A 22,497-nucleotide genomic window follows, 5' to 3' on the forward strand; every position below is an offset into this window, starting at 1 on the left:
GCTGTGTATTGTGTTACTGACCAAGGCAGTGGACATACTGAGAATGTCCGTTTGAAATAGAAATGGAGACCTTAGAGGATTCACACTTTTTGAATGCTGGAGAGCCAGGCATGTCCTGTTAAAAGTCCTTTCAAAGAGATCTCTTCTATGGAGGACCACAGCTATGTGCGAGCAGTGGAAACCTGTGGCTTCTGTGAAGTGGAGGGAAATACACCGTCTCTTCTTTCTTTTTTTAAGAAAAAACTTGAAACTAAACTAATCAATTTAAAACCAACAGCTAACACTAAACTATAGGCCGAGGTAAAAGCAGGGCAACTGCTCTGCTGTGGCCGAAGCAGGCGGCAGTCAGAGAAGAACTGAGGAGGCGGTTGGCTGTACGTTCCAAGAGTTATGCACGAGCGCTCCACCTGCACAGCCGACCGGAGGGGCACTGCTATCAGAACTCTGCCACCTATGGGCACAGCGGCGCTGACCCACCGAAGGTGGAGCACCCACAGGGACACTCCTCGAAGAAGAACAGCTAGCTTTTTTAAGTGTGAGCTGTTCTCTGCTAAGGGTTCCAGCAAGGCAGCTGTGGGCCAGATCTGGTGGCTTGGTGGGATCCAGCCTACTGGCAGCCTCTTGCTCACCCTGTTCTAGATCAAAGGTTCTCAAACAGGGGGTGGCTCCCTGGAGAGAGGCACAAATATATATTTTGGGAGGGCAAGACAAGCTTTAGGGGGAAAAATGTATTCCCCCCTTTTGACCACAGCAATGAGTAACTAGTAAAGTTGATTTCTCCAGAAATATCAGGTCTTCAGGTGAGGCTGTGCATTTTGATGGATTTGTTAAACATGCATTATTCAAAGTCATTGCCATCTGTCTGTTGATCCATTTGCTATGCTATTGTGTGCAAATTGGTTTGTAAGTATTGACAAGAACCACAATTTTACTTTTGCTCTGATTACAACAGATACTGGTCTCGGTTTGAATACGTTCTTTACTGTTTTTCATATGTAGTTATAGTTGCAAGTTGATTTTTAATGGTACACTTAATTATGTGCAGGGCTAGACAATTAGGGCAATCTACTCGCCCAGGGCGAGCAGATTTTAGCCCGGCCCGGCACCGCATCGCAATCAGCACATGCGCAGCCTGCACATGCACAGCGTGCCAAACTGCGTGGCTGGTGAGCAGGGCTCGCTGCCGCTTGTCAAGCCCTGATTATGTGAAGGGTCATAAAAATGGTGACCATATTTTCTGAACCAAAATTAGGGACACATTAGCTATGCCCCCTCTAAGAACTCTTCCCATTGTCCTCCTACCAATAGGGATGGGTTTGGCCACTACAGGACTCCCCTCCGCCTATGCAACAAGCCTGCAATTGCATTAACCCAATTTGCATTGCATTAACTTGGGAGGAGAGGCTGGGGGAAGTGTTCCCTCTAAGAGCCCAAGTGGGCCCCACAATACCCCAGCCAGGCTCTGCGCAACTCCTGCCAGGGCTCCAAAGCAGCCTGGAGGAGGAGGAGGAGGAGAAGGAGGAAGAGGTGGTGGTGCTGCTGCTGGACAAGGATCCTATGTAGTGGAGGTGGTCCCACAGGGAGAGAAAGGGGAGGGGGAGAGGCCGCACGGCCTGGGAAGCCAGCCCGGCTACCCTATGTGCCCTGCTGGGGGGAAGGCTGCTATGCTGTGCAAGGAGCAATGGCACGTCTCCATTTCTCACTTCTTCCCACAAACTTGAGTCCCCATCAAGTAGTGAAATGTCTGGTGGGGCTTTGATGGGGCACTGGGACAGAGTACAGAAATGTGGGACTGTCCTGGGAAAATCAGAACGTGGTCAGCATAGTCATTAACTACTATCCTTGCAAAAGGTGACCAAGTTTGACATCTGCTAGTGTAGATAATCCTTAATTGTGCCTCAGGACAGAGGACTTTTAGCGCTACATTTCTACAATTCTGGGTCATGGTCCGTGGAGGTTCCATAAGCCCCTTCACGATTTGTCCGGCTCCTGGATCCGTGGCACTAAACTTTGCAGGCAGAAGTCCTAGGGCTAGGACTGAAATCCGCTTTCCCTTTTTCTCCATAGAAATGCTGTTCGGGTCCACGGAGCAAACTGCCCTAGCACCAAACGCTCACCTTCGCCGCCGCCCTGCAGCCGCGCGCCCAGAGGCCTCGGAGAGGGGCTGCTAGCTGCGCGCTTGACCCGCAAGGCGCTGTGCGAGGAAGTGAGGCGGCGGGGGCTGCCGGAATCACACGGCCCGCAGGACGCGCGTTGTCCCAGCGCCCCCCGAAGCGCGGCCGGCTCGGAGCCCAGCCCAGCGCTCTTCCTGCCGTGGGGCCTCGCGGCAAAGCCCGTGGGCGGGGCCTGCTCCTGCCCGCCCACGCCGCTCGCTGCACCTGCCTCCCCCGCGCTGCCGGAGCCGCTGGCGAGTCGGAGCGCGGAGCCCGAAGCCCGAGCGGGCGCCTGCGGGGCGCGATGCGCTGCGTCAAGTTCCTGCTCTTCGCCTTCAACTTCGTCTTCTGGGTGAGTAGGTCCGCTCGGCGCTGCCCCGGGGCGCTTGTCAGGCTGCGGACGGCACAGGCACCCACCTCTGCTCGGCTGCTTCTCCCAAACCCCTGGCCCGGGGACTCCTGAGCTGCTCCCCGCAACACCCACGTCCCCAGGGACACCTACAAGCCATCGCCAGGCGGGGAGGGGGCCCCGAGAACCTGCCGGATCCCTCCTCCTTGCTCGCAGTGAAACGGGAATGGACAGTACTTTCCACTGGTATTTTCTACGTGGCGTGGGGGCCCCTGTCTTGCACCCCGCACCTGGCCTTTGCCTTTGGGCTTGTGAGGTCCTCCGGGCCACAGCTTTGTCTGTCTCTGGCATGTCAGTGCTATGCAAACAGTAGGTGAGCACACCACGACCCCAATTCCCAGGAGCAGGCATCACAGCCCTGCAAACATATGAACACATTTCAGCCTGGCCTTATCCTGGTTTGGTTTAGTGCTTGCAGTTTTGGATGCTGGAGCACTTAGACATGGGTTTAGGCATCTACTGCTTAGGGATGTTAAATTGTGACTACCTAGCTATCCTATAGTCGACACAATTTGTAATGACTACATGACAAGTTGATAGGAGCACTCTGCAGAGCCACAGTAGGGGTAGCTCCAGGAGCAGGCTTGCGCCAGCTGGCTCATGCCAGCTCTGGGAACCACCCACACTGCAGCTCTGCTTTTTAAATGTAGTAAGAGCCACTGGGTAAGAAGGGTACTACATTTAAAATGCAGAGGCACAGCATCCGTGCCTTGCACTGAGCCAGCAGCCCCTAGTTGCTGCAGACAGCCCTGTCCACCGCAAACGGGCTGCTGCCAGAGCGGGCTGCAGACAGAGCTGGTGCTGGAGCAACCCCTGACAGCTGCGAACATGGGCTGCTTGGTGGCAGCAGCCCCTGTTCACAGGGCGGGTGTGTACATCCCCGCTGGGGCTCCTGCAAGCAGGGTTTGCTTCACAGCAGCCTCTCTGTCCTCCCCTGCTGCTTCTGATAGAGGCAGCAGGGGTAGGTAGGCAGGCAGTACTCTGGAGATAGTGTTGGGGGGAACTGGCTTTTAAGTTGGCTCCTCCCAGCACCGTCTCGTGTTCCCCACTTGCTGCCTCTTGTAGAGTGGAAACCGGAACCGGCATGAGCAGGGACTGCTTCTGTTCCCACTCACGCCATTTCCCCACTGTGCCTCTGCCTCCTCTGCCCTCCGTGAAGCCAGTGCTTTTAAACTGTCTCCCGTTCCCCCCTCCCCACCCCTGCTGCCTATGATAGAGGCAGCAAGGAAAGGGGAAGCAACTAGTTGAGTCCCTACTTGACTATCTGATAAGTGTATGCTTATCATAGAGTCAACTACTTGCCTATATCCCTTATATTTAAAGCATGCAGCTGCACAGTAATATTTGTAGGTATGTTCATTGGGAAGGCTAAAATATGTCTTTTCAGAATGCAGACTTCCTTCACAGAAAAACCCATAATATCAGCATCTTCACAATCACAGTGCTGAGGGAGTTGTTCCTAAACCCTAGGTGCACTTTTGGGCACACATGCTAACTAATAGACTTGCACACTCTTTGCAGTTTGGCTTGTAGCTTCTCAAACTCTGCTCTTGATCTTGTAAACAGTCTATTGTGGTGGTTGTTTGCAAGAATATTTGCTTAGGGAGTGATGTTCATTGCTGAACTCCAAAAAAAGGCCAAATTAATTCTGATCCTTTTTGCTTCTGACATAAAACTCAAATGCTCTACTCCTAGTTCTAAATACTTACCAGTGTTACCAGCAGCTAGAAGAAAATAGCTAGTGCTCTGTAGTGAAAGAGTATCTGTGGGGTTTTGCCCAACCATACAGCAATAGAAATAAAGAACTCCAGCTATACATTAGTTCAACAAAAATCATAGGAGCTGTTTATTCCTTGGCATTGTTTTCGAAATTGGTGTTTTCCCAGTCCTGTACTGGTATCTGGGCTTGGGCTATGCTGATAATAATGATCCAAAAAGGAAACAAAATCCTCCATTGTTAAAAACATGGCTCTAAATATGGCGATATTTCCACAATTATGTAAAATTGCTGATTTGTCTATTTTGCGGAGCTTTATTAAGCCTCCACGTTACACGGTGAGAGGGTGGACCTGAGGCCTGTGAGCTGGCACACCTTGTCTTGGCGATGTGGCAATAGGAGATGCTTTTGTTTTACACATAACCAACACAGGAAAGAAGTGTAAGTATCTCACTGTGTTACTAGTCACATGATGTGTTTGTTTCAGCACTGTGACTTTGTTTTAATATTGTGAGCAGGAAACTTCTGGGCAGTGTGTATAATATAGCAAAAGAAAGCTATACAATTTATGCATTGCTTCACATTTAACTTTTAAAACATGCCTATCAAGTGCTCTGGGCTTCTTTTTTGTGTTTGGTTTGTTTTTTATAAATCTTAGGAAAGGCTTCATCATGGAACAAAGGAATTCTTGATGCAAAAAGAGGCAAACCTCAGCTGACACAACATCTGGTTGCCCCCAGTGATTACTCTACAGCAGGGGTTCCCAAACTTTTTGACACGGGGACCAGTAAATCCATTCACCAGCTTTTGGAGGATTGGTAACATTCATTTGCATATTTGCATATTCAATAAGCAAATGATGAATATTCAGATAAGTTGTTTCTAGTCCTCCCAAAGCCCTCAGTGCCAGTGTTAGCAAAGTTTTTGATACAGTTACCCACAATATTCTTGCCAGCAAGTTAAGGGAATATGGATTGAATAAATGGACTAAGATGGATAGAAAGCTGGCTAGATCAGGGTTTCCCACACTTTTTACTTTAGTTGGAACCCATTTTTTTTTCAGTACTGTCTTTTGCAGCCCAAAAATATAAATGCATATAAAAAAAAGAATAAATTTTCAGTGTTTCACCCAGCTGCATCCACCACCCAACCTGGTCCAGGGCTTGAGGGACCTGACGCCACATTAGCACTTTAGGAGGCAGGAGCAGATTGAGGGTAGGGTATGTAGCTAGGAGGGAGGGTGCAAGGAAGGGTAGGGTTGCCAGGTGTCCCAGTTTTGTACTGGACAGTCTGGTATTTGAAGGTTTTGTCTGGGAAAGAAATTGAGAAATTACCAGACATATAAAATGCCTGGTATTTTCTCATTAGGTACATTTTATTATAATTAGGTGTATTGGTCCTTAGCTGCCTGGCTGGTAGATGTGCTCAAGCTGTCTGAGTGTGTCTGCCGTTCGCAACTACTCTTGGAAGGGAATGTTGAGGGTAGGGGGCAAAATGGAATCCCCGGCCAGACTCACTCGTCTGCCAGGGTCTGCATGTGCCCAGGTCAGTCCCACTCCCCCCCCTTTCTCTTCCCGATCTCCCCAGTCCAGCCCTGCTTCCAGTGGCTGGTCACACCCCCACCCCGGTCAGCCCCGTTCCCCTGATGCCCCCCTGTCCAGCCCTGCTTCCGGCAGCTGATTCTATAAATAAATTAAAGGAGATAGGCAATCTCTTAGAGCTGGAAGGGACCTTGAAAGGTCATCAAGTCCAGTCCCCTGCCTTCACAGCAGGACCAAGAACCATCCCTGACAAAATTTTGCCCCAAATCCGCTCTGCAAGGATTGAACTCACAACCCTGGGTTTAGCAGGTCAATGCTCAGACCACTGAGCTATCCTTCCCCCCAAAAGTTTGCTGTCCTCCTCCTCCTGATCTCCCCCAGCCAGCTCCCCCCCGCCCCGCCCCGCCCCGCCCCGCCCCATGCAGTCCTGGTTCCGCCACCTGCCATCTCCGATCTCTGCCGCCAGACAGCCCCACTACCCCCAACCCTGATTCTACCGCCCGCCTGCCTGCCCCCCCATCTCTGCGGGACAGCCCCGCAGCCCCCAGCACTGCTTCCTGGCGGCTGGTTCCTCCCCCCCTCCTCCCAGCTCGCCCCACTCTGCTCCTCTCCCAGCAGCCATGCTGAGGCCCAGTATTTTTTTCCCGCGGCCCACTAATGGGCCGCAGCCCATAGTTTGGGAAATGCTGCTCTACAGTATGGCTCTCCACAGCTCTCGCAGCATCCATTGGCCACTGTAACTACTGAATCCCTCCACTCTTCCATCGAAGAGCCCCTTCCATGTTATGGAAAACAGCCCCATTTCAGGGACTTCCTGATTTCCTGGCACATCCAAACCCTGACCTCACTCTCAATTAGGATAAGAGGAAGCTTCCTACCAAATTTGGTGCTCCTAGCTCTTGCTGTTTAGGAGTTCTTGAACAACGGACTCGCAGACAGACTCACTCACAGACAGATGCACTCTAAAATAGACTTATAAAAGATAAAATGGATATAGTTAACTTTCAGAGATGCCCTGTTCTTCACCTGAGAAACAGTAATTCCACAAGTCAAAACATCACATGTGGATTCCAGCACCAAGCTTTTGTGTCCCATGCACTTGTCATCTGCTGCTTCTACAAGTTACCCTTATGAGACTAATGCTTTCCATTGGAGTGTGGTCAGTTCACTGAACAGCTTCTTGATATGGTGATGAAGCATCATTCCATTGCAGCACCTTGCTGATGTGGGATGATACTGCACCAGTTCTCAAAAGTTAAGATCCATTAGTGATGCTGCACCAAGGTTCGTGAGTCACTCAAATTTTTGATGCCCCAGTAAATGCTCTTTTGTATCATATTCTTCTGCACTCAATACTCTCAGGTCCCTCCTCGCATCATGTGTCTTTCTAGAGCCTTCACAGTAATTATAAAACAAACAGTGAATGTATTTTTTATTATTTTGTGTATAGCGTAGCACCAGTGAGTGAGTCTAGATGGCAGGAGGGGAAAGCCTTGTAAGCATATACATAAAGAAACCATGTACATACTCTGGAAGCTTTCCTTTGCAGCCTGGGTTTAATGGAAGACCATCTGGTCAAGGATGCCTGTGTCTTGACTTACACCGGAGGTGCCTTTTGCCTAGATACTTCTATGTACACTCAGCACTAAGCACACTGTCAGCACTCAGGACAGACTAAACAACAGTGTGACAGGGCACCAAGAGAGTTTTTCCTGAAACTTAATTTGTTGTGAAACACTAATATACAAAAATGTTGTGATAAACCAACAGAAGGCTGAGCTGATGCCCTCTAAGATACAGATCAGGTCTGTAGAGAGAAAAGTCACTTCACTCCAAATGAGTTCAGTCACCCATTCAGGGAGTTTAGCAGAACTTGTTCAGGGGCACGGAGCAATCTTCCTGCCCAAATGCCTTGTCCTCATGGACACAAGAAGGAAAGAGTCTGTACTCTGGGGGCCTGCTCAAAATTAGGAGGCCCAGCTATAAGCAAGCTCCTTCACTGTACAGATATGTGCTCACACCTATCCTGTTTGCTCACTAACGGTAACGGGGCATTCAGAGAGATAGCTGCTTGCCCACACAAACACATTCTATGTGTTATCATTGAGAGTAACTGGGCTTCCCACACATACATTCCATAGCCCATAGGCACAGTATGTGAGAGCCTTCCAATAATGCATTAGGTCAGGGCTACTCAACTTTGGAAGCCCCGGGGGCCACAATGATACAGCACATGCCGAGGGCCGCAACTTAAGTGTGGTTGCATGTACATGCAAATATATATGCAAATGTATGCATATATAAGCTTCTTTCACACTGACAGGCATGAATACAAAGATTAAGGCAAGACTACACAACACGCAGTGCCCATGTAAGTCAGTTCTGCTGATAATAAAATGCAAGTGGTCCTGCAAGTATTTTGGAGTGGAGTGAGGGAGATTTCTGATTTTTAAAAATAAAATCCTTCTCAAATGCTTTTCTCAGCCTGACTAATCCAAAGCCAGTTTGGATATGAAACTACAAAGTTACCATGTAACTCATATTGTATACCATCATGTAGTATAGGTGCAGATGTCCTAGAAATGCAGTAGATACATAGATTAGATAGAGAAGGGTGTGGGCTTGCTAAGTCTGCCAAAAAAAAAAAAAAAAAAAGGTTTCAAAGATAAAGAAGTTGTAAACAAATGAATCCTCACATACCAATATGTAATAAGTTATTTCCTACCAGAAAAGGCAGGGCAGTTTTCCACAGTCAGTCCTATGCAAGGAACTTAAAAGTACCCCAAACTAAAATTCAACTCCCCCTGCATTACTAAGACCTTCTGTTTAGTAACAGTTCTTTGTCAGTGACTGGAGTGGTGTTTTCCAGGTTCACTGTATGTGCAGGGTGCTCAAGAGTCTCTGCATGCACCAGACCTGGCAAGAGTTCCCCTGTCTTTGAGATGTCAGCATAAGAAGCACAGCTGTGTTTAGAGTCTTTCTGGAATTCAGTTTTCCAGTGGGAGTGGGAGCTCTGAAGCAAATGTGCGGTGTAACAAAGCACATTAGGGCTTGCTGTTAGTACAACTTCCAAAGCTGAGATTTTATTTGCACAGAATTCAGGCAATACAAGGAGCTGGCTCTCGCAAATCTAGATGTGAGAAGAAAGCATAGTCATTGCTGCGGTGAATCCCTGCCTGTAGTGTGATAAAAGTCTTATCCTTATTGCATCCGCCTGGTTTTTGCCTTGAATATAGTTTTCTTAAGCAGGAGTTGTGCAGGACGTCCGTGCACAATTGAAGAGAAGTGTCTATAAGTTTTTACAACTGGGCCAGTTCTCATTATGTCTGGTTGAATGAGCTAAAGGAGACTGCAGTAATACAGCCATTAGCAACAGTCTTAAGCTAAAAGCCCATTCCCAAGGTATCCCTTCCATTTTCATTTTCTTTGACCTGTCGACCAGGATCACACCTGTTGCCAGTGTCCAAGAGCTCAGCAGCCACACCTCTCACTCACTCCCCTGGTGCCCAAACCCTGCCCAGCTTGCAAGCTGCTCCTCTCACTTACCTCAGTCACCTCTTGGCCTGTAGGCCATACAGGGAGCCAGTAGCCCATTTCCTTTCTCTGAGCTAACTCCCATGACTCCTCTTGAGCAGAAGAGGTTATAATATTGGTTTGCGCTATGATTGCTTTCATGTCAACCAACACAAGATGACGTAGATTTCCATATCTGGAGAGCAGGGAGATCAATCAAACTCTGCTAATTAACACGATGGCATGACAACTCCTGACAGCCTCTGGAGATATTTGTATATACACTGGACCTCAACTCCTAAAATTGCAGAACAATACAGGAGGGTTTAATGGTGTTACCAACAGCATCGTTACAGCTTCTTGTGAGGTATAGAATCACGGGACTGGAAGGGACTTAGAGCTCATCTAGTCCAGTCCTTGTACTCAATGCAGGACCAGCACCAGCTAGATCATCCCTGACAGATGTCTGTCTACCCTGCTCTTAAATATCCCCAGTGATGGAGATTCCACAACCACCCTAAGCAATTTGTCCTAGTATTTAACCACCCTGACAGGAAGTTTTTCCTAATGTCCAACCTAAACCTCCATTGCTGCGATTTAAGCCCATTGCTTTTTTTTCTCCCTATCCTTAGATGTTAAGAAGAATAATTTTTCTCCCTCCTCCTTGTAATCTTTTACATATGTGAAAACTATTACCATTTCCTTTCTCAGTCTTCTCTTTTCCAGGTTAAACAAACCCAGTTTTTTTAGTCTTCCTTCATCTGCCATGTTTTCTAGACCTTTCATCATTTTTTGTTTCTCTTCTCTGGATTGTCTCCAATTTTTCCACTTTTTTCTTGCAATGTAATGCCCAGAACTGGACTCAAAACACCATTTGAGGCCTAATCAATTCAAAGTAGAGTGGAAGAATTACTTCTCATTCTTGCTTACCGTGCTCCTGTTAATACATCCCAGAATGGTAACAAATATAGGTGGTATCACGAGTTTTCATTTGCCCATGAAAGCTCGTGCTGCCACATACATTTTTTGTTAGTCTGTAAGGTGCTGTGGGACCATTCCTTGTTTTTTCAGTTACAGACTAACATGGTTCCCCCTCTGAGATTTTTATCCCAGAATTATGTTTGCTTTTTTTTTGCAACTGTCACACTGTTGACTCATATTTTAGCTGCTGATCCAACCTCATTTTCACTGGCATTCACTATGTAAGATGTCCATCGCCACCAACCTTCTTAGTGAAAACTGAAACTGAAGTCATTAACCACTCTGTATTTTCCACATTTCCTGTTACCGTTTTGTGCTTATCATTGAGTAGTGGCCAGCTTCTCCTTGGTCTTCCTCTTGCTTCTCATGTATTTGTAGAATATTTTCTTGTTACCCTTTATTTTTAGCTAGTTTGGACTCATTTTGTGCTTTAGCCTTTCTAATTTTGTCCCATACATATTTGCATTTTGAGTTTATATTCATGCTTTGTAATTTGACTTAGTTTCCACTTTTTGTACGATTCTTTTTTAATTTTTACGTCATTGAAAATCTCTCTTTTACCACTCTTTAGAATCATGAACTCATTTCATGATCACTTTCACCCTGCCTTCCACTTTCAGATTCTCAACCAGTTCCTCCCTGTTTGTTAAAATCAGATTTTAGCAGCCTTTCCCTTAGTAGCTTTCTCCATCTTCTGAAATAAACAATTATCTCCAATACATTCTAAGAATTTGTTGGATAATCTGTGCCCTGCTGCTTTATTTTCCCAGGCACTATATATATATAGTACCATGAGCTTTTTGTGGGCAAAACCCACTTCATAAGATGATGAGCTGGAGAGGAATAACAGAAACCAAGTATCAGAGGGGTAGCCGTGTTAGTCTGAATCTGCATAAGCGGCAAGGAGTCCTGTGGCACCTTATAGACTAACAGAAGTGTTGGAGCATAAGCTTTTGTGGGCAAAGACCCACTTTGTCAGATGTGTGGAGTGGAAATTTCCAGAGGCAGGTATAAATATGCAGGCCAGAATAAGGCTAGAGATCATGAGGTGAATCCAGTCAGGGAGGATGAGGCCCACTTCTAGCAGCTGATCTGGAGGTGTGAATACCAAGAGAGGAGAAGCTGCTTTTGTAGTTAGCTAGCCAATGGAAAACCAAGTCTTTTATAACGGGGAGGGAGGGGGGGGAGAAGGTACCTGTCAATTGTAGAACCGGTGCTAATAAGACTAATTAAGTAGTCTGGAAGTGCCCCATACTTAACTTTTGACATAAAAATTTCATCTTTACTCAGAGACTTTCAACAAGCCTGTCTCCTGTTTTCATCTTAACCTCAGACCAAGTGTATGCATTTTTAAAAAAAAAATAGTCACCAACTTTGTTCCAACTCTGCCTTTCATCTCCCCTCATATCCACTCTGTTTCTAAGCTGGAAACGAGGAGAACCAGCACCAAGTCACAGGCAGCTCTCTATGGACCCAAGTTTGGGAAAGTCCAACACAGGACACTTTAATTGCACTTTGGTTAAAATTATTCAGTTACATTCTCAGCAGAAAGTATGAAACACTGACCCCATATGAAACCTATTCATAGCTCCCAGCCTCGGTACACTCGGAGAGGATTCTAAATGGGACATAATCTTCTATTGTCTCTCCTATTGCTACTTGTCCAAATCTGCACAGCTTGCTTGTGGCTGAAGTTTGAAGTATGAAACATGCCGTTGTCTGTACGGAAAATATTTGATCTCATTCAAACAGCCTTCTGCCTCTCTTCAGCAGTTCAAGAGTGTTTGCTCAGAGCTACCCCTATCAGTACCTAGTACCAAATGTTTTCTGAATCCATGGTATTTTATAGGCTTGTAACTTTCCCAAGGAGCTAATGTTGCAAATAACCTATCCTATATGATTCTCACAGAAAGACTGCAGCCTATTAATTAGTATGATCAGTATGTATCCTTGTACTTTCTCCTCTGGTACTGTTTAAAAGCCTTCTGGAAACACTGACCTTGCCCTGTCACTTTTTGTATCCTGAGCAGGGAAATTCAAACTAAATACGTTTGGAAGGATGCCGACTGTGGAACCCAAACTTATTAAGTAAGGGAAAATAAAGGCATTTTCTTTCATGATGTCACTTTTGGGGGGTAGTGAGCCGTCTCATAAAAGAAGGGAAAAAGAAATATATTGTGACTGATAGTCACACAGGCAGCTATGGCAGATAGGCAAGCTTATAGGGAATATCTGTGTTTGCCCATAGCAGCTCTTGTATTGCTGCAGTGAATGAAAGGCACGATGCCATCTGACAGGATAAATGTTTCCTCAGCAAGTCTGGGGTCCCTTCAGCCTGCTGTGGGTCATTTAGGAAAAGTTGATTCCATACACCCATTCCTACCATGCCATTTTCAGTTTGATATGCTGCAGTTTTCCTGAACTATGGTTAACAATTGAAAGTCTAGCAGGCCAAATTCATGGTCGAAATCACACATAAAACACCCATTTTCAGGGCACTACATTAGCATCTTAACAGAATTATTTACAAGGACACAAATAATAGATTTTCACTCTTTCCCTTTTCTTTTCCATACTCAATCAGAAGCTGCAAAATAGACCCTCTATCTTATCATTTCAGCCTTTTAGGCTAACATTGGTGGGATTTTTCCCCCTCTACCTTTTAAGCTTTGAATAAGGTTTCACTTAGAACGGCTCCTTTTTTGTTCTAGTGCCACAGTCCCAGTGCCTACAATGCAGGTGTGAAAACTGTCCTTAGTAAATGGCTGCTCCCTGCAGCATCAGGCTTGTGTTTGGTGGCCTCCCCTCCAATGACTGACCAGGCCTAGCCCTGCTTAACTTTAGCACATTCCTTCCAGGGAAACAGGATCCTTGTTCAGAATCTCTTTTTCCTGGTTTAAAAATACCCCAAATCAGAATCTGTCTCATTCCATGGATAGTGCCAACTGGCAGCTTGAGATCCTAAAAAAGAGACTCTTGTTTTATGGCAGAGATGGGGGAAGAGTGAGGTCCCTGGCCTCATCTTCCTCAGAGTTTCAGAGCAGCCACTGGCTGGGCCCACTGTACCCTCCTCACCATGCAGCAGGGCCAGTGAAACAGGGGCGGGGGACTCACCCAGCCCTAGCATCTATTCTTTCAGCTTCAGAACAGCCACAAGATTTTGGCTGGAAAACTGAAGTTATTCCTCTCCCAACAGCTCTGTCTGTGCCAAGCCAGCATGGGCTGACCCCACCATCTCGGCTCCTGGACATAAAACACTTCCACAGACCTCAGACTTCAGCTCTGCATGGAGAGTAGCAACTGGCTGGGTTGGCCTGCCTGCAAATTACCCCAGATGGTCTGGAGTGGCAGGGGAGTGGTTCAGGGCGTAGGAGAGAATGAAACAGAAGAGAGGAAAATGAGATTTCCCTTCAGGGAACTGTCCAGTCAGTGTGTGCACAGCCCAGTGTCAGCACCTTGGGCAAATTCTCTGAATTCTGCCTGTTTGGACTTGTGGGAACTAGTAATGGCAGCCTGAGCAATGACCGTTTGGGCACTGTTGCTAAGTGTGGGGCACACAGCCTGCAAGGCTACTTGGGGCAATGTTGATGAATGTCTGAGGTTGAATATCTTTGACTTTCAAACATTATATGCATGAGCTAAGAAGCACCGTGGTGTGAGAACCAGAGGAGAAGATGAGACAAGTTCTCTTTGAGTAAAACAACTCTATAATCCTGAGGTTTAGGAGTTTCCAGGAAGCACCAGGAGTTCCTGATTGCAGCTCTTTGGCATGCTCGATCTCTTTCTAGTTCAGTTATTAATAGGTCTGTTTGCTTTTCAGCTGGCAGGGTTGGCTGTCATTACCTTTGGACTATGGCTGCGATTTGGTGGGGTCCTAGGAGACTTAACTTCAGCGGAGAAATCCCCTGAGTCTTTGTACATGGGTAAGTGAAGGGGACTTTGGTTGTACCACCAGCCTCGCTTTAATCAGCAGGTAAGATCCCAGACGCAGCTTTATGCTGCACGAGTGGGGTGCTTTAAAATTTCGGTGAATGGCACTGATCTTGTGTCTTGCCCTGCCATGCCATGTTAATGACTAGTAGCCTCTCTCAATTCTCTCCTTGGCAAAAGCTTTTGCAGACTTGTATTTGTTCCTAAATACGATTTCATGGTTGAGTTTTTTTCAGTACAGCTGGTGCTTATGAAACGGAAGCTGGGAAAGTTTGCACACTCATTCAGGGCTGCCCACCACAACATCCTTGGGGGCTTTTCCTTGCTGCTGCTAGCCAGCACTATAGTGAAGTTGGAGTGATCCGTATCCTGGCACATTCATGTTTCCATGCAATTGCACTGGGATCATTTGTGTAGCATTTGGACCTGCACCAGAAACAGACAGGAAGATTTACTGCTCTTCAGTTCTTCTTGCCCCTCCCTACAGGCCCCCAGTGTTGTCTCAGTGGAACTGGAACAGATCCTGCCATGGTTGAAAAGTAGAATTGCATTGTTGTCATCTCCAGAAATGTTTCCCCATCCCGAGCAGGTACTAGCTCAACTCCTGAGCCCTAGGCTGCGTTACTTGCTCTTATATAAATTTAGAGGTGTCATTTTCCTGAAGTGCCAGATGTGCTTTTCAAGCCCTCTTGGGGTTGTCTGGGGGCTCCTGATGTGAAATATTTAATATGTGCCTAATTGGTTGCTGTACATTGTGCCTGTGGTTTCACACTTCTCTTTACTCAGCCATCCATTGCCAATTGTGACAAGCATCCCGTGCCCTTGATTTGTTTTCCCCTTTCCTCTCTGATCACAGTAGGAGACGTCAGCGTCAGTCTATTTTAAGCGTTAAGCTTGAGCTCACTCAATACATTCTGATCATCACACTCATTTCATCCTTCACCAATGCCAAGTGTGGAGGAATACCCAGTCCTTGCTGGCAAAACAGCATCTGGGGAGCTCCAGAGGAGACAAGATCCTGGCTGCTAGTATGAGAGTATTAAATGTGAATCACTGGAGGAGTTGAGTGCCCGCCAGCAGTGAAAGCTGACCCAGAAGCATTGCACAGCAGTAGTTATTTCTACCCTTAGTCCAATTTTAACTCTCTCTCCAGTTGCCTTTAAATGTCCATTGTACAGTTGGGAATTGACCCAGGCCCCAGCCCCTTGATGGATCACATGACACTATTTATGATTTGCAAGTTAATGTATGGCTGTCATGCTCCTGCAAGAGAATGCCTCAATGTTTTCCCTAATCCTGGTATCTTGCAAGCATCACTTGCTTAGCTCTCCTAATGTACAGCCATCCTGGCCTGCAGCACTCCTGCTACACTCATCTCAGCCCTGAACTCTCAGCTCACTCTGCAGTAGTTTAGAAACAGGAAGGGTATGTCCTGTTAAAACTGACGTGGATATTTAAGGAGGCAGAGTGAAATTATTCAGATTGGAATTTGGCCAGGACACGCAGCTCAACACCCCTTCGTTGCAAAGGGTCCCATAGGATTTTTAATGTATTGATCTCTCATATGTGAGAGATTACCTCCAGCAGAACATACTTTTGGCAGGTTGCTGGGGCATTACTTTGAGCCTATGGTGAAATAACTGGTCAATTGGCCACACTATGTCCTGGAGATCTTCCCTTCCCCATGTGTTTCTGAATGGCCTAAGAGATCTGAGGAGACAGAATGTTATTCTGTTTATTACAATCAACTACTGATGGTTCATTTATAGCCAGTATGTAGTTAAAGGATAGATGACTAAACCCTGGCAAAAAGCCTGTGATTCGCATGAAGGGATGCGATGATGTTGGCTTAATGCAGATTCTAGTATCCTTGCTAATCAAAAAGTAGATTGTTCTGGCGAATGCACAGTAGGAAATTTGGAACATGCCGCTGTTGCTGCTGAAGACTTACATGGACATTCCAAGTATTGTTTTGATTTTGGTCACTTGAGGAGAAGCTTGAGAATGTCCTTGTGAAAGGTCAGTTGCATCTCCTGCTCCAAAACTGGCTTTAATTTCTGCCATGTTCATTTTGCCTGGGTATTTGCAGAACCCCTTCACTGCGGAACCTAGCTGCTAAGAGGGGAAGCTGAGGCACAGAACCAAAATGTAGTGGGAAATCCTTTGAACCTGAACTGATAACTGCACCCATTTGTGCTGCCTGCACTGGTCAGAGGGAAAAACGATTTACAAGAAGAGGGAATCTCCTTGTTTCTTTCTGAGATCATCATGCCAAGAAACCTAAAATTAAGTACCTTGCTTTCTTTGAAAAGGAAAGTGAGCCCAGTTCATATGCCACCTCTAAAGAGAACAGTGACACTCACGTGACCTCAAGATTTTAGTTCAGTGCATTTCACTATCCGGTAATTTCCTGTACCTGAGTGAGCTTCTCATATTGTAGGGATGTTACCTGTAAGGTAAAATGTTAAAGCCCAAAATGAAGCCAAGATGATCCTGTCAAGCAGGGCATTACGTTTGTGAAGAGAGAGCGGACATGAGGAGAGAGCTAAAGAAACAGTAAGTGAAACTCCAGCACAAGGGCTCCCAGACAAGCCCTCTCAGCCACCCATAGAGTCAAGCTAGACTTGTCTGTGGCACTCTGGGAATCTCTCCCCCCAGTGCCAGCTGAGGTGTTTGGCCTTTCGGGGCCTAGACTTTCCCAGGTAGAGGATAGAAACAGCTTTCTCGTAGGCTCTGGACATCACTTCCCCACAGAATGAGTCTGTTCAGGGTTATGGGACCATTTGAGACCCAACCCTTCCCTCCAGCACTGGCTGGGCAAAAGGGGAAGGCTTGTGTTCTGGCCCCGCACAGCTGGCTGCAGGACACTCGCTGTATATCTCCTAGCAAGTACAATATTAAATCGCAGTGGTGTCAAGGACAGTAAAATACCATATGAATGTAGCCAGTCTGTGTTGCCTTGCAGTGTAACAGGAAAACGGATCTGTGTGAATGAATCAGTCTGGCTGACTGCTCCCTGCAGCATACTTGGCTCAGAAGTGTTGCACGCCCTGCACATTGCAAACTCTTTGCCACTTTATTACATTGTACTTTTCCACCCCAGTTATATAATCTGATCATTTGTGAGGGCTAGAATGGCTGTGGTTGGAAATACAGGGAAGGCTGGGGCTCTCCTTTCCGATCATTGACGAGACAGAGTGATCTTACTAGCGTTGAGTGGCAATGGCGAGACAGAACATGCTTTAGGATATGAAGTCATGTCTGCAGCAGAAGGATATGAGCAGCTTTTCTCCATAGTGGTGGGTACCCACGCAAACAGGAGCAGCTCACCACATGACACCATATGACCTGCAGCTGCCTACTCCTGTGCTCAAATCTTTCTCAGTGCTGCCTGGATGTGTGTTTTGGCACATGCACCATACCCAAGTCAGCACTTTAAGAAGTCCTGTTCAGTCAGTTCCAAATCCACAAACCCTTCAAATTCCAGCAGACCTTTAACATTAGAACTAGAGGCAAAAGCAGCATCTGAACACAGAGGCATAATTCCACACCAGCCACTTCTGACCAGCAACTGGGAACTGCTGCTGTTGCTCATGCCATTGCATCTCAGTCCTTGTCTTACAGATACTTTCATCCTCCACCTTAGGTTCAGATATTTCCTGCACTCCTTATATGCAGGTACCTCATACTGCAGTCAGAGGATGGTTTGTATAGAAAGGACCCTGGGTAGAAAATAAAAGTCACTGATGTGAAAACTAATTAAAAACTGAACCCGTTAGAAAGTCCTCAGCATGCATAGCCTTTATCAGCTGCTGGGAGCTCCTCTGAGCCAGGTCCTTTCTGTGTTGGCAAGGAGAGTCTAGCAACTATGACATAAGAGTTCAAGGGGGAAAAGCCATTTAAGCACACTAATCAGAGAATCCTGGAAATGCAGGGCAGGAAGATCATCGATTCCATCTTCCTCCCTGTGGTGGGGCAGACCAAGCAAAAACAGACCATCACTGACAGATGTTTGTCTGACCAGTTCTTTAAAAACCTCCTGTGATGAAGCTTTTTTGTAAACTCCCTTAGGATCCTGTTCCAGAGCTTAATTACTGTTAAAAGTTTTTCCTAATATCTGACCTAAATCTCCTGGCGTAGATTAAGTCCCTTATTTCTAATCCTACTTCCAGTAGATGTGGAAAACATTTGATCTCTATCCTTTTTATAGCAGCCCTTAGTGTATTTGAAGACTGTCCTCCTCTAGCTCTCTTCTCAAGACTAACCAGTCCCAGTCTTTTTAACTTTTCTTCAAAGGTCAGGTTCTTCTCAATGCTTTACATTTGTTTAGCTCTCCTCTGGACTGTCTAGGCTGGATGGATTGTATTCAGTACTCCAGCTAAGGCTTCCCCAGTGCTAAGTGGAATGGGACAATTGCCTCTTCTGTCCTACAGTCCTGTTAATACATTCCAGAATACATATTAGTTAGTTCGGGGGGGGGGGGGGGTTTGCAAATGCATCCTCACCTTCACCTAGTCATTTTGTGATCCACTTTGCCTGCAGCTCTACTACCACCTAGGCTGGGGTGGGCAATCATTTTTGACCGAGGGCCACTTCAGAAATATTTGAAGTGGCCCCAGGCTGCCCCAGAAGGGGCAGAGCCTCAGGAAGAAGGTGTAGGGATGGGACACTTCCATGCTTCCCCACCCACAGAGCCTGATTTCTTTGGTGGTGCGGGAGCGCATGAAGTCTTTGCCCTCACCACTCCACCAAGAGAGAACTGCCAGCTGTTCTGAACAGCTGGCAGTTCCCTTTAGGCACCCATCCTGGTGGCAGGAGGAGACTTCATGCGCTCCCCACCTGCCCCCAGGCCAATCAGTCTGGGGGTGGCAGGAGCACGTGAAGTCTCTTGCTCTCTGCCTCCGCAGCAACCGGTGGTTGACTTTAAGTGCCGAGCCCTAGGAGACTTTGTGCACTCCTCCCGCCCCAAGCCCTAACTGACCTGGGGGTGGGGGGGCATGGGAAGTCTCCTCCTGCCCTGTTATGCCTCTGTCCAGCAAGCAGTGTGCATTGCTTAGAAGTGCCACACCAGGGCGTGGGGGTGGAGGGAGCATGCGAAGTCTCCTCCTGCCCTGCCAGGAGTCCACGGTGCTTCTAAGCAATGCACACTCCTTGTAGGGCAGGCGGAGACTTCATGCACCCCCTGCCCCCAGACCCTGATTGGCTAGGGGGAGGGGGAAGGAGGGAGCGCACAAAGTCTCTCGCTTCCTGCCCTCCAGCATGTGGCGCTTAGTCAGCCGCCAGGGTTGACTCTTAAGTGCCCCGCACTCCCCTGACCCTGATTGGCCTGGGGGCAGGGGACTGGCAGGGCCTCTGTGGGTTGGATCCAGCCCATGGTTGCCCTTTTGCTCACCCCAACTTAGGCCGTTATTCCCTTTTTTGTAGTTGCACAATTGATTTTTCCCCTTTCTCTGTGAAGTACTTTGCATTTCTCTTTATTGGATTTCATCTTGTTGAGTTCAGATTAATTCTCCAATTTGTCAAGGCATTTTGAATTCTAATCCTATGCTCCAAAGTGCATGTAACCTCTCCTAGCTCAGCATTACCCGCCAGTGTTATAAGTACACTCTCCGTTCCATTATTCAAGTAATTAAATAGTACCAGACTCGCAAATGACCATGTGTGTCCCCACTACATCCATTCAGCTTCACAGTGCTGTGTCTTCTTGCATTTTCCATTTTCTATATATCTAAAATCAGGAGGCATTTAATGAGTATAATGAGCCCTTTAACCAAGTAAATACATTTTATAGCTGTTTTTGTCATCTCTCAAAGAGATGTTGGGTCATGAATCTGCCTTCACTTTTCTTCTCTCTCCTTGTGTGGAACTGTTATTTCTTGTAGCTCTCTGCCTAGCAGCAACAGCTGTTTAACTTGGTTTCACTAGTATACCTGCTGTTTATCTCTAAGAATGACACATTCCCTTCCACAAGCCTCAGATTCTCTTCTACAAAGCACTTACAGGGCATGTTGGCAACTCACGTTGACTGTAAGGAAAGTAGGTTTTATAATGGGCCATCCAAACCTGCTTTTCCTTACATTGAACACCCAGTTGACATTAAAAGCTAAGCATGAGACACTTTCAGGCCACTCAGTCAGCCTTATTAACACCAGAACTACAATTAACAGGTACTTTTTTTTCTCTTTCCCTATCTTCTGTTATAAATTGTGAGGGTTCGCCCCTCCTTTTTTCTCTGTTCAAGCTGATCTGAAGAAGTGGGTTTTGCCCACAAAAGCTGATTATACTAATATATATATAATGTGTTAGTCTCTGAAGTGCCACAGGACTACTTACGTTTGTGCTGTGATAGGAAGCTGAGAGTTCGATCTCCCTCTGTCAATCCATGTAATTCATTTCTCTCTGGTTGCTTACAGTCAGTTGCTCTCATTTTGTAAGCTTGTTTTAGAGGAATATTTATAGTAAAAATCTGGGAACACAGAATAATGAGGCCAACTCCTTGGGTGTTATAAATGGGTGTTGCTCTTTTGGAAACAATCACGTTTTGTTAGTTGACACCAGCTAAGGAACAGGCTCATGATTTTCAACAACTCAACTGCGTTTCTAATTTCCTCCCACAAAGCGTGTACACCTTTGGTTTCTCAGCGTCACTACAAATAGCCTTAGGATCTGAGAACCCCTATCATGACGGTGGGTGTCCTTGCCAGGGAGAATGGACGATTGCCTATGGAACTGGAGTTACTTTCAGCCCCATAGGAAGCCAGTAGCCAGTCCCTGGAGCTTACTAGGCAATTCAGTAGCAATCCAGTCATGTCTGGGTGCTGGGATTTTCTGCCATCACTCCCCGTGTTGCCTCGTGCTAAGAATGGGGCTGCTTGATTTCTCAGTTAGTGGAGGCTGAACACTTGGCTCTGTGTGCTGTATTGGCTTCTCAGCCAAGAAGAGAGAGGAAATCTATTTAAAATGGAAAAAATGGCCATGAAAATACAGAAAGCCAGGTTAATAAGAAACTGGTATGAAATAAGGACAAGTAGATACACTGTGCCTTCATCTCCCACTGCTCCACAGTCCTAAGCCTCAGACATTGGTCCGTGTCTCAAAGCTGTGGGAAGGTGTTTGGAAAAAACAGGCTTTCTCAGGGGGTTTTACTCCTGGCAGGAGATGTGGCACAGTATTTCATGTGTACTCAAATCCCCAGAAAAACGGTGTCATGGGACGGTAGCTGAGGAAGGCCTTTGGAGATAAGCCTGGGAAGAGGCTTACTTCATCACACAGACAAGTGGGTTCCAGGTCTCCGGTTCCCTGGCTTGTGTGTTAATGTTTTTTCTCTGCCTACAACAGAATTGTAATTCCTGCCCTATCCATTGTGTGATCTTTCACACTGGAAGCAGAGCTTGAGACTTGTTCTGAGTGTGCATTTGTTGTATCGTTGACAGCAAGAGTGTTTCTGATGCTGTGGGATTTCTTAAGGATTATGAATTGGTCACACACACAAGCAAGCTTCCATTGAGGTTAATTACTGTGCAGTTGTGTTGTTTGTAGTTTTGCACATCACTTTAGAGCAGTGGTTCACAAAGTGTGGTCCATGGACCACTAGTGGTCCATAACTATCTTGCAGGTGGGTTGCGGGCTTGCCCCCACCCTGCAGTGTGGAGCCTATGCTGTCCCTCCAGCCCTGTCCCTCTGAAGGTTGGAGCGCCAGCTTCCTGCTATGGGGGAAAGGGACTCTTGTGGGCAGGATCCAGGATGCAGGGAAGGAAGCAGTTCTGTGCACTGCCACTCCTCCCCACCAGCTAGGGGAACTGCAACACAGGAAAACACTTGCCTGGAGGTTTTCCCCGCTGCTCCCATTGGCTAAAATCACAGCCAATGGGAGCAGCAGAGGATGATGCCTGGGAGCTGTGGGAGACACTGAGTCAGGTGAGCACCGTCCCTCCTGCCCAGACCACACACCCTGTTTCTGCACCCTACTTTCCTCCCAGACCCCTACCCTCAGCCCACTCCTGCACCCATTTTGTCGTCGTGGGTGGTTGGCTGGTAGTTCATAGAAAGGTCTGCATTGAGCAGGGTGGGTCGCTGCTTTAGAGAGAGGTTGTGAGGGCTCGGAGGCAAGCAAAGGAGCAGGTCTCTCACTGAGCCTTTCATTCTGTCTCTGAAATGAGGCTGTCTGTAGCCTCCAACACATGCACAAATATTCTCACATTTGCAGCTGTAAAGTTCTGTCTTTTCTTTTTCCTCACGGGGGATGGATTTCCA

General features: G+C 46.9%; 2 protein-coding genes across 2 annotated transcripts in view; one reads left to right on the plus strand and one right to left on the minus strand.

Moving 5' to 3' along the window:
- Window positions 1–2,357: 2,357 nt before the first annotated feature.
- Window positions 2,358–22,497, plus strand: part of TSPAN2 (tetraspanin 2) — a 41,673-nt gene continuing 21,533 nt past the window's right edge. The window contains exons 1-2 of the mRNA XM_006118815.5: window positions 2,358–2,505; window positions 14,135–14,237. Coding sequence (XP_006118877.1) covers window positions 2,458–2,505; window positions 14,135–14,237 — 151 coding nt within the window. The 5' untranslated portion in view covers window positions 2,358–2,457. The remainder of the gene's footprint in view (window positions 2,506–14,134; window positions 14,238–22,497) is intronic.
- Window positions 14,232–22,497, minus strand: part of LOC142820909 (uncharacterized) — a 40,580-nt gene continuing 32,314 nt past the window's right edge. The window contains exon 5 of the mRNA XM_089773718.1: window positions 14,232–20,710. Within this exon, the coding sequence (XP_089629844.1) occupies window positions 20,570–20,710 (141 nt within the window). The 3' untranslated portion in view covers window positions 14,232–20,569. The remainder of the gene's footprint in view (window positions 20,711–22,497) is intronic.

Source organism: Pelodiscus sinensis, chromosome 27 (assembly GCF_052426305.1).
Source record: "Pelodiscus sinensis isolate ZL-2025 chromosome 27, ASM5242630v1, whole genome shotgun sequence".
Lineage (NCBI taxonomy): Eukaryota > Metazoa > Chordata > Testudines > Trionychidae > Pelodiscus > Pelodiscus sinensis.